Here is an 11,834-nt window from a genome sequence, read left to right as displayed (position 1 = left end):
GTCCAGAAGGCCATGGAAAGTGGGGAGAATCCCTGAGCCCACCTGCACCACGTGTCAGGGATTTCCTCTTTATGGTGTGAGGATGCCCTCCTCCACAGCGATATTGGCTTGCTATCTTCCAGACTCTCTGATGTTCCGGAACAAAGAATCGAGGCCTCGCAAAACATTACTGGGGCTACTAGATGGGTTGGAGGAACTCAGGGGAGACCAAAACGTGGTGAGTATGGGGACGATCTTGGCAAGTAGAGACATCGCAATACACTGGAAGAGATCGTCAGCCCCACGGCTACGAGGGTGGGGATAGACAATACGCAAAGTTGAAGGAACCAATTTATATTGCGCAGGGATGCCAAAAGTTACATGTCAGGGTGTGGGGAAAATGGTGGTCCTAATATGGTCTTGAAGGTCTGGGGGAGAGGGAAGGGGGGTCAAAGGTACACATTGTTTGTCATGGATTCTTGTTGCAGGTTCCCTGTGTGAACCAGCAAACAGTGTGTTGTTGTTTTGTTTGTGTTGGAAAACAAAAAAATGTTTTCTATAAAAAACAAAAGCTACGTCGACATCAATCTTCTCCTGCATGACTCCAAATCAAGCTTCAGCTCTGAAACAGGTGTCTTACAAGTCCTGGACAATGCCCTCTTAACCATAGACCATAGATACAGATGATGCTTTCTACTGATACGGCTGCCGCTATCGGCTGCATTCAAAACCATCAACTATCCCACCTTTATCCACCAGTGCATTCTTATGGTCTCCTCCAGATCTCAAAAGTTCCCCATTACCTGTGGAAACTACAGAATCCCTTTTGTCTCCCATGATCTTCAACCTCTACATGGAACCCTTTGGAACACTCCTCACTGATAGCAGCCTCAACACCCATCAATATACTAACACACAACTCTACATGGTAGGGTCCCCAGTTCTAGACATTTAATGACTGAACGCTACCTACTCCTCCTTCGGTCCTGCATTTCCAGCATCCACCTGAAACTTTACCCCACCAAACCCAAATGTGACTTCTTCGCCATCAGTAACTAGCAAAGGAGAGTTTAATCCTGGCTGTTGAACATGAACCTGGCTGATTCAAAGTCTAACAACCTACTAATGCTAGGTCACTAAAATTCACTCTTGACACTAACCTGACGCTCAAGGAACATATCGCCATGAAGTCCAACACAGCTTGCTAGTATATAATAAAGAAGGTGAAACCTTTCTCCTGGAAAGCAACTTCAGAACAGCCAATTAAGTCCAGGCTACTCTTGCATCTGGAAGGTGTCAACGCCCTGTTTGACGTCCTAGCAGACTCCAAAGTGGGAACCCTTAAGGTCCTCCTAAGCACCCCAGAACACCTCTTCAAAGGCCTGAAGAATCATGAACACATCACCCCACCCATATAGCCTTCATCAACTCAACTCCAAGGCCTTCTCCATAATCTACAAAGCCATCATGACTGGCACCACCACCTATCAGGCTGACAAACTCACCATCTTGGGTGGCTTTCAGCAGATCCATAGCCAGGATGCTAACAGAATGAGGAAAAAGACACTGCCTCCAGTCTGAGACTCTTGAAACGCCCAATACTTCTTTTTCTTAACCACGGAGGATAGTGCTAGCAAGGGCAGTGTTTCTTGAACCAAAGGGCAAGCCAGGGATAGAAGCCACTACTCCTGTCTATTTCTATTTGGAGTTAATGTATCTTCCCAGACTGGAAACCAGAAACAACTAAAGAGTTATCCCTTTGCAGAAGATGAAAAAGGGTTTCGGAGTCAAGGTACATACAGGCTTGACGCAGTACCAAGAACTGAGGATCAAATGAAGGACCCAAGGGGTGCCTGCTGTTGAACCAGGGAAGGCACACACATTCTTCAAATTGATGACTGAAATGATGGAGGACCAGGAAGGGGTAGCCATCACTGTGATGGGTTTGCCTTCTGTCAAACTATCTAAAGCCCACCGAATGACCTCGCCCTGGCCATGTAGATCCTCAGATGGCCAAAGTAGTTGAAAAATCTGACCTTTTTCTCTAGCATTTTCAAAGCTGTCCTCCATTGTGCACAATACACTTTCACAAACCAGATCGCCTGATACTGCAGCAGGCTTGTCCTCAGGGTGCTTTGTAATGCGTCTGAATTATGAAGAAAGGGAAATTAAGATGAAGTAAAAAAAAAGCGGTGTCCGGCCAGATTGAAGGGTCTGGCAGCTCTCAAGAGTCTCTGGTCCTGATTTCATGATGGGATGAACGGGGTTACAAGTCTCAGAATGCACATGCAAAACCAAAAAACTGGGCTTTTGTACATCCAATCGGACAAGGGCCTGGGAGACTTGGGAGCTCCGGGGAAGTGCCCTACAGCAGCTGGTTGCACCGTCGGACGTGCAGAACATCCCTAATCCGCCCTGGCACGGCTTGGTAGGCGAGCGGTACCGTCATCACGTGCCTTGATGTGAATGCATAATCCGTAAAGTGCCTGGGTGGGCCGCCTGATTTAATATCAGTGCGCGCTGACTCAGGTTACCCGACTATCCGGTTCTGCACGCTCATGCTCTTCCACAGGGTTGCTGATTTCTCTCCTGCGCATTGGGTCTGAGGAGAGGGCACAGGTAGAACCGACAGCCGGACGGTCCTTGCTATCAGCTCCCAGCTCCCACGGGTCCCCTGGAGATGAAGCGCTTTCTGCTCCCCTTCCTGGCCGCAGCGCTGTGCCTAGAGCAAGGTGAGACATCCCATTCATGCACCTCATGGGCAGAAGTAGGCACTGACTGCTAGAATGGTGAAGAGCTTTTCTGTAGCGCATACTGCGAGCCGATGCCTTTAGGCGCTTCAGTAAATTTACAGAGTGTGTTTTGTATTTGCCAGAGTTGAAGGTTCCGGAGCTGCAGTCTTCCCGCTCAGCATAAAACGATTTTTATCATTTGGAATTTAACCTTGGAAGTTTATACTTCCATATAATTTTGGGATAAAAATCCCTTCAAATTTCCAGTCCATTGTCTGTCATTTGTCATTGCATTCTGGGAGTTGAAATCTTCTTCGAAGGACGTAATTGAACCAATGCACCGGATGCTTTTGCTGTCAGAAAGACACAGAGACGGAACGTGCACGTGCGCAGAGGCGATCATATATTGAATCTGAACATTCTACTATTCTTGGCCATTATCTTGTTTTATTCCGCGCCTTGACGCCCTTGGGCTAAGTTCGCGCTAAACAAGTCCAATAGTCATTTATTCATTCGCTGGATAGTTCTGACCTCCAGAGCTTTTCTATCGTTTAGATTTCCGCAGGAATCCACTTTTTCGGTCCGGGGCACATATGCAGTTTAAATGATGGGATTCAGGACTTAGGTTGTTAATTTAAAACCCTCAGATATTTTTAAAGAGGATTTTAAATTAGTGAGGTTGCCCCACTGGAATGTCCTGCATCCCACTGTCCACAGTGGCCGACATTCCACTAATTGGTTCAGATTTTCTTCCAATCAGAAGAATTCCATGTACATACCTGGGAGACCTGGGCAGAGGCGGTGTTCAGGACAGGGTGTGTCCTGCACACTGTACTATGGCAACACTGTGATCATCAGTCACACCAATGAGGCTCCAGCGTGCATCGCCTGCTGTAGAAGCCAGTTTCCCATTGGTGGAAGCCGACATCTTCTTTGCTCTGATGCAGTTTTACTACCAGAATTTGCAGTGCATCAGACTTGGAGACTTTAATGAAGTTGGCTGACCTGGCATTGGTCATATTGGCGTGGAATGATCTAGCAACCATAAGTTCTTGATGATGCTATTAATTAGCTAATGGTAGTAGAAAGTGGTCGCTCTCCACACTAGGAGAGGCCTACGGTGAGTTGATGGGTGTGTTATGATATTTTTAGACTTGGTGAGCTTTCATTTGGCAGCTCTCTCGATTCCAGAGCTGGTGTCCCTCCCAAAAACACAACTCAAACTAGAGAAGTTTCGGGCGCTTTCAGTGTTTTTTAGGATGGATTATCTTGAGACCCAGAATAATCAGACTTGGCAGGTTTAAGAATCTGGAGGAGAGTGTGAAGTTTGGTTGGACTGCAGATGGAGAGATAAGGTATGTCTCTCCCATTCTTAGATCTCTAAGCACGAAAACACCTGTATACTCTCTGTGTCTCTCATCAGTTCATCAGGGGATGAGACGTGTGCAGTGGTGTACCAACCTCAAGGTTTACATACATGGATCGAGGCGTACCTGCTTGTTCGTCTCCAAGAGAAAATGGATTGTGTCCCAAATTGTCACAATTCATTAAGGTTTCCGTGTACTCCTTGCACAGCGGAAAAAAGATTGAAAATTAAGTCACCCCTAAAAGAGTGTTTTAGAAAACCTCTGTGAGAGCAGATGGGCATAGGGAAGTTGACATAAAACCAAGGGTGAAAGATATTTTCACTGTATCTATTACAAACTATTAGCTTCTAGAATGACATAACCATAATTACTTTATTGCAGTAATTTCAAGCAGAAAACAATGCACATGGGGTACCCTGTTTAGGCCCAGGGGAGCTTCATCTAAACCAGACTTTCACGAGATGCAGATAAAATGCATTTACATACAATAGATATCAGAGGAAATCATTTGTATCAATAGTGGTTACTCTGAAAATCTGACATGAATTGGCCCTCACAGACCTGCATGGTGCACCTTCGTGAAGGAGAAGTAAAACTGGTGGCATAGAGACCATCCGCAAATTATTGAAGATAGAGAAGATCTAAAATCCACACACCAATCCGATGGATAAATAAGCACATAAATGGCTTGCAAAATATTACTACATTTTCAGACCATGCAGAGAACATGTTCTACTTTTTATAAACTGTCTGTGGTAACATTAGAAATACTTTCCTAATGATATCTGAAAATAAGTCATAAATTCAATTTGAGATTTAAAACCAACTTTTTACCATAAAGAGGCAATTCCTTCATATTTTTTTGACAGAAATGTCCTTTGTTCACCAATCTCTATTGTTGTTTAGTAAAGCTTTTCTCAAAGAGGGTATCTGATCTGACTCACTTAAAATGAACTGGATTACCCAATTCTAAAACAATCACAGGCACAACTAAACAATCTATCAAACTTTCAAGCCATGATCAGCATCCCATGGTTTCAAAAGATTCCAGAAAAATGTGTGGTCAATCAGCTCCATAAACAAATAGAACAAAATAATCTACTGTCTCCTTCTCAATATAATTATCAAAAGGCAGGGAGGTCTCCTTAGAAATCCAATTAGGGACAAGGAGCAATAAATGGAAATGAAAAAAGGTCCCTATTCTACCTAGATTTGGAAAATGTCCACACTGGAAATTTGTAAACCCATTAATATCATAACCACGTATCCAATAGATCACAACAATAGACAAAAAACTTTAAAAACAATACGAAATAGTATTTGGACAATTGTACAATGTATTTAATATAAAAATAATACATACATAGTGCCATTTAAGAACAGTTAAAAAATTGTATTAATTTACAGAAATTTGATATCCTTTTTTAAAAAACTACAAAGTTGTCGACGCAGCGTTTCGGTTTTGTGATAACACCTTCATCAGGACAATGTTCTCTTAAAAGAAAGGTATAAAAACCTCAGTAATCAATTTGAGGAATTTATCCGGATCATTGAGGTAATCTTCTTATCAAAAGGTATATATCCAATAGATAGTTTGGGGCTTCTGAATTCTGCAACGTCCTTATAAAATGTTTCTATTAGCTTGAGGTCAAGGGAGCCACCGTTTTGTGGTTGATATAAAACTTTCGCCCCAGGAGTATGGGACTAGCCCAGAGATACAGCGCGTGGCTGGATGCTTTGAATATTTCACCGTCAAAACTTAACACAATCGATTACCAGAGGCTATTGGAGACCCTAGAGTTATGCTTGTGTTTCGAAGTTGTAATACTTAATTTGAGTTGCTTCCTTTTTGACTATTCGAAGATACTTGGTTAGGGATGCTAATCGTAAATCCAAAGCTCCACTGGAAACTCATTGAGTCCCTCAAGGCTCAAGCCCAGCTGTTTAATCTCTACATGGAGCCTCTAAGAATCCTGATAGGGTAAGCGCTGGGGGTCATTCATCAAAACACATACATTACTCAAATATTCCTGAAGATCCCAATAATTCTTAAAACCTATGAAGACCAGTCTTAAAAATAAAAATGGATATCTCTTAATCTCCTGAAGCATAACCTTTAAAAAACGGAATGCTTCCATATTAAAATCCCACAAAACACTAAATAAATGAGAAGTGTCTCAGTGAACCAGCAGTGGTTCCCAAGGTGAAGCCCTTGAATATGGATCTGCTTTAATTTATCTATGATATATGCACAACTTACTGCTGACTGAGCATCTTTACATGCCGTCAAAAAACTTACATTATTTCAGACTATTGTTTCAAATTGGTAGACCAATCCTTGGTTCTTTTCAAAACTGACTATGGGAATTCTGTTTTGACCTGTGTGCCTTACTCCCATGTAATGCCCATTAAGGCTGTAATACACGCTGTGCCCAGAATAATCACGGACAAAAAAATCATTAGCCATATTGTCCCTATCCTCAAACACTTTCACTAGGTCCTGCTTGAAGCTACCGTGACATACAAGTTGTCTTGCTTTACCCACAACTCAACAATCCCTCATATCTGTCCTGTGGCTTCAAAATGACTTGGATGCACCGGTACAAATAAGAAGTTTGCAAAACCTCACCCTAGAAACAAAGCAAGTCAGAGCACAATCACAAACATTTCCCATGCAGCAACTAAGTAATGCAACTCATTATGCGTTGAACTAAAAAAGTCCACATCCTTACCTATCGTTTTAAAGAATTGAAATCCTTCCTGTTAAATCTAAACCTGAATCTAATCTAATGCGTTTCTCTTGTGTCCATCATTGTAACTTTAATTTAAGAAATCAATCCCCATATCCCTCCTTTTATTGTTCCTCCCCATCCCTGACTCCTCTCTCCAGAATAACCTTCCATTTGGCACTCTCCCCTTTAGCATCCTACACGTTTTTTTTTAACAACTCACATTCAATAAGCTGCCTTTTCCACTCCTACCTTTCTCATCCAATGTCTTCTAGTTCCTTGACTTGCTTCATCTTTATTGTATCCCCAATCTTTTGGGAAGGTGCTTTATCTTCCAACAGCAACAAACATGATTTTATTATTATCTTTTGTTCTTTGTGAACTTCTCCCAGCTGTAAGTACAACTCACTGGTGAAACATAAATATGTAAATGAAGGTTTGTCTAGGAAACATGGCCTACATATACAGAGAGCTCTTCCCTTAGATATGGCTCTGATTTGCAAGGCATATTAAATGGCTCTGCTATACTGCTAATGTAGGGAAAATAATGTGCCATAGGAGATTTATGAATGGAATGAATATGTTTTATATAAGGAAAATAATGCACATAATATTTATTTTGTATATATGTTTAGATATGGACAAGAATACATATAATGTAAGTAAAGCTATATTACAGCTATTTGACATGTTTTAAATTAGGAAAATCAGGTGTGATAAAAATGTAAATTTGTGAAGACAGAAAAATTAGCGTAGGCCGATAAACAGTCAAAATTGAAATTAAAAGGAAGGGAAGACATGGAGAAACAGTACATTTATAGGAAAAATGAAGAATTGTACATAATTCCTACACGCTCGCAGTTTTAAAAATACAGTTTTAAGATTTTCAGAGAAAATTATAACAAAAAAGGGGAAAATATTCTGACAAAAATGGCAGGACTGCTTTCATAGGTTGTTCATAGTCTAGTCATTTAGGGGCTGAATAAGAGTATGGCAGTCTTGAGACTGCCATGCCGTTAGTGGCGGTCCGACTCACGCCTCCTTGGCAGTCCAACCGATTGATTATGAGAATGGCGGTCGGACCACCACAAGACTGCTGGTAAAGCCAGGATCTTGGAACCCACGGTGGTGGGAAAAGCAGTGCTCTATGGCAGCAGTGGTGGATGCTGACCACAATCTGCCTTTCCACTGTCCTTTTCATGGCGGAGACCCTGCCCTAGTGGCTTCAAACAGGGGCCAAGGGATATTTTGCACATTGGGGCCTATGGATTTGGGCACATGTGCCCCCATCTGTTTGCACTGTGCATGCACTGTGTGGCATGCATGACATGGTGCAGGGTACACAGTGCACCATGTTGCATGTGGCACTGCACTGTGCCGGCAAGTGATTCAGGGAGGGCCGCACTGGTTGTAGTGGGCCCTGGGCATTCCCCGGTGAGCCACATGGGTGGGGACCGGTTTTGGGCCCTTGGGAGGCCGTTTTTGTTATAGGGCTGTTTTTGCAGCATAGCTGCAATATCACCCCTGTAACAAAATAGGCCAAAACCAGCCCTGGCAAACAACTCTGCCGCATCGCCAACCCCCTGGGAGGCCGGACGAGCACTTTGCGAGGGCCAGTTTTTGTTCCCAGTCCTGAACTGCCAAGAGAATGGGACTCACGTCTGAGCTTTTTTCCGGTCCAGGGAAGGCATGGCTTAGCAGTTCGGGCTGGACTGTTCCCATGAGGCACAGGGTCAGACTGATTTGCATATGGCCATGTCTGAACTGGGGTGGTGTGGAGTGCAAAAAAACGATGGATTTGGGCCCAGATCTCTGTACTGGGGTGAATGTATGACATTGTTCTGCATTCTGTCCATCAACTGTGGTTTTTGCATTTGTCACCCCGAGTGGGATGGGTATGCTCAGACGTGAGTCCCGTGCTCTCCACACCACTGGATTCAAGCAAGCCGGGCTGAGCTGGAATGCCAGAAACCGGTCCTCGGAAGCTTGTTCCCGGACCAGGGAAGGCATGGCTTGGCAGTTCGGGCTGGACTGTTCCCATGAGGCACAGGGTCAGACTGATTTGCATATGGCCATGTCTGAACTGGGGTGGTGTGGAGTGCAAAAAAACGATGGATTTGGGCCCAGATCTCTGTACTGGTGTGAATGTATGACATTGTTCTGCATTCTGTCCATCAACTGTGGTTTTTCCAACTGCCTAATGATCTAGCACTAGTTAATGCTCTAAAACTGGTTAAACCTTTGAAACTAGTTAAGGTTCTGAGAATGATTAATGCTCGCACACTGTTTACAGCCCTGGCATTAGGTAATATTTTGATACCGGCTGAGTGTTATAAAGTATGATCGTGGCACACTGGAGGAGGTTGATAGAAGGTTCTTTTTTTGAGAACAGCAGGTATCTTCATGTAAAATGTCCTACCCACACAGCGCCAGCAGCAACTGAACTGTGAGTGTTCCAGAGAAGCTCAAACCAGATCAAGGCTCTAGAATGAGGAACTTTAGACTCAAAGTGAGGCACGGGACATGATGACCCGCAGGTTATTACACATCTTTCCCCTTTACATAGGAGAAGCAGAAAGAAGACACACAGTGAGAAGAGGAAAAGAAATAGAAAACACAAGCACAAAACTGAGCCAAGAAACTACTAACGTAAAACAAAATCAAACAATTTTGTTGGAATCTTCCTATTACGAGAACTTCTTCGCAGTTTAGGCAACTATTTGGGAAGTTTTCCTGGGGCAACCAACTCAGTTTGGAGCTTGGTGAGCATGGGAGCAATCCAAATTAAGTTCCAGATGCGACCATCATTCAAGTTTACTGCATTCTGAAAGAGTTTTTTTTCAACAAAAGGTGGGGAGAACTTTGAGACCCCAGCGGACCTCTGGGGAAGGCGTACCCCTACTCTCTCACCCACTCACACGCAAACCCTCTATTGTCTGTGGAAAAATGATTTAAGAACTATTTTTCTGATATATCTTTGCCCACAGGCAACGTTTACCGAAGATGAATACGCCTGCGACTCCTCCAAGCTCCAAAGGGGTCTCTTTATCAAAGATTTGCAGGGCAACGGGTTGAGGATCTTGCATGGATAGGTCTATGCACAGGTTGAGGCTCTTGCATAGGTCTATGCACAGGGTGAGGCTCTTGCATGGATAGGTCTGTGGACAGGGTGAGGTTCTTGCAACGATTAAGGCCCCTGCAATGGTTAAAGGCTTCATTATGGTTAAATCCCTGCACTGGTTATAATCCTCACACTGCTTTAGGTTTCCACATAGTTAAGGCCCCCACACTAGTTAAGGGCCTCCCACTGTTAAAGCTACTACACTGGCTAAGGGACTAACACTGGTTAAGACCCTCCCACTTGTTAAGTCCTTCACACTGGTTAGATCCTTGCACTGGTCATTAGCCTCCCACGAGTTTAGGGTCTCTCACAGTTAATGCCACCAAACGTGCTAAGGACCTTCCACAGTAAAGGCCGTCACACTGGTTAAACCCTTGCACTGCTTCACATTGATTTCGAGTCCCCCCCCATGGTCTGTCCTTCACACTCCCCTGTGTCCTCTCACTGTGCCCGATCGTGCATTATTTCCTTATCTGTTTTTTCATTCTGTACATTGCACTATTCTCGACCTCTTTAAAATTCTGCTCTGTTTGTCCGCCACACCCATCCATTCTGAATCCAATCTGTTGACACCTTGTTTTATTGTCTTCCCTAATTGTTCACCTGTTTGCTTGGCTGATTTCTAATGCTGCTTTTCGGGTCAGCTGTTCCTGTTCTGTTCTGCAGGTATGTTTATACGTCACTCGGTTGGCCGGTGTTACACAAGGGCTTCAGGCAGAGATTAGCGGTGGAAGTGCTCCAATTCCTGTCTTTTGCTGTGACACCTTCACACTGCCCTGTTCTGCTGGTTGCTGTGGCGCTCTACAAAGCACCCTTTATGGATAGCTGAGTTGTCACCCTTTATAGAATGCTGAGTATTGCCCAGCCAATCAGAATGCTTTGAATGACGGAACTTGCTATTATCGTTTACCTGCATGGTAAATTCAGTTAGAGTGTGAAGGAGAGAGGTTGAGCAGGAAATATCTGCTTACCTGATTTTCTACAAGTTCTGGGTAAGATTATATGGATCAGTACAAATGGTTCTATTACCCTCAAGATAAATACAGCTTTGTATAGTGAAGGTACTAAGCAGTCCTAAAGTCATCTATCCTTATTATTATGTGACGATGGAAGACATGCTCTAGCTCTGATGTAAAAAAAAGCTTTATTTAAGAGAAGTTATTAACGTGATAATGCCCTCCGATTCCAAACCCATACCCATTTATTTCGAAATAGTGCTATAACAACAGTTTAAGGAAACAGATTTTTGAGGCGGTCTTCCAGGTGACCTGGAAGCTGTGGGGAATCTCTAATTTTTGTATACAATACATTGAACCAGAAATTAAGTTTGGTGGCAGGAGCGTTCTAGGAAGAGTGTTTGTGGTCAGGAAAGGGGATGAGTGGCTGGGAAGCCCTGATCAACAGAGATTACAAATAACATTGGATCCCACCTTTGTCACCAAGTTTGGGGATCGAACAAGACGAGTGAAAAAAACATTGTAGGTTCTTTAAAATAAAGTTATGAGATGAAAAAAACACCAGCAACTAGCACCCAATTCCCTGCAGAGCCGACACTGACTAAAGAACACTTCTGTGGAACATACATAACAATTCTAAATCACATTTCAACGCTTGGATCGAACCATGTTGGATAAGAGGGGAATAAAGGAGATTCCACACAAATACCTTTTGTTTTCATACAAATCTGGATCTAACACAGGAGATACTACTCACCCCGCCAGCGGTGGGATGGATTCTGTAGAGGTGCAGAAGCATACAAGTCTGTTTTTTTTGCTCTTGCCAAGTCACAGAGGATATCCTGCTCTGTTAAATGTGTTGTTATGTATGTGCCTTGAAGAAAAGGACTCTGGGACTTTGCCTTTGCTGAGCATGTGGTTTAAGAAAACCTGAGCCGAGAGGAGTGTGG

At 43.4% G+C, this 11,834-nt stretch overlaps 1 protein-coding gene across 2 annotated transcripts in view; it reads left to right on the top strand.

Moving 5' to 3' along the window:
* Positions 1 to 2,535: 2,535 nt before the first annotated feature.
* The window catches only part of LOC147724780 (ly6/PLAUR domain-containing protein 2-like), a 180,593-nt gene continuing 171,294 nt past the window's right edge, over positions 2,536 to 11,834 (top strand). For both annotated transcript variants that reach the window (XM_086966298.1, XM_086966299.1), the window contains exon 1: positions 2,536 to 2,711. In XM_086966298.1, the coding sequence (XP_086822424.1) occupies positions 2,660 to 2,711 (52 nt within the window). In that variant the 5' untranslated portion in view covers positions 2,536 to 2,659. The remainder of the gene's footprint in view (positions 2,712 to 11,834) is intronic.

Source organism: Lissotriton vulgaris, chromosome 4_1 (genome assembly GCF_964263255.1).
Source record: "Lissotriton vulgaris chromosome 4_1, aLisVul1.2, whole genome shotgun sequence".
NCBI lineage: Eukaryota > Metazoa > Chordata > Amphibia > Caudata > Salamandridae > Lissotriton > Lissotriton vulgaris.
The sequence above is the reverse complement of the archived record's forward strand: the minus strand, read 5'-3'. Positions and strand labels throughout refer to the sequence as shown.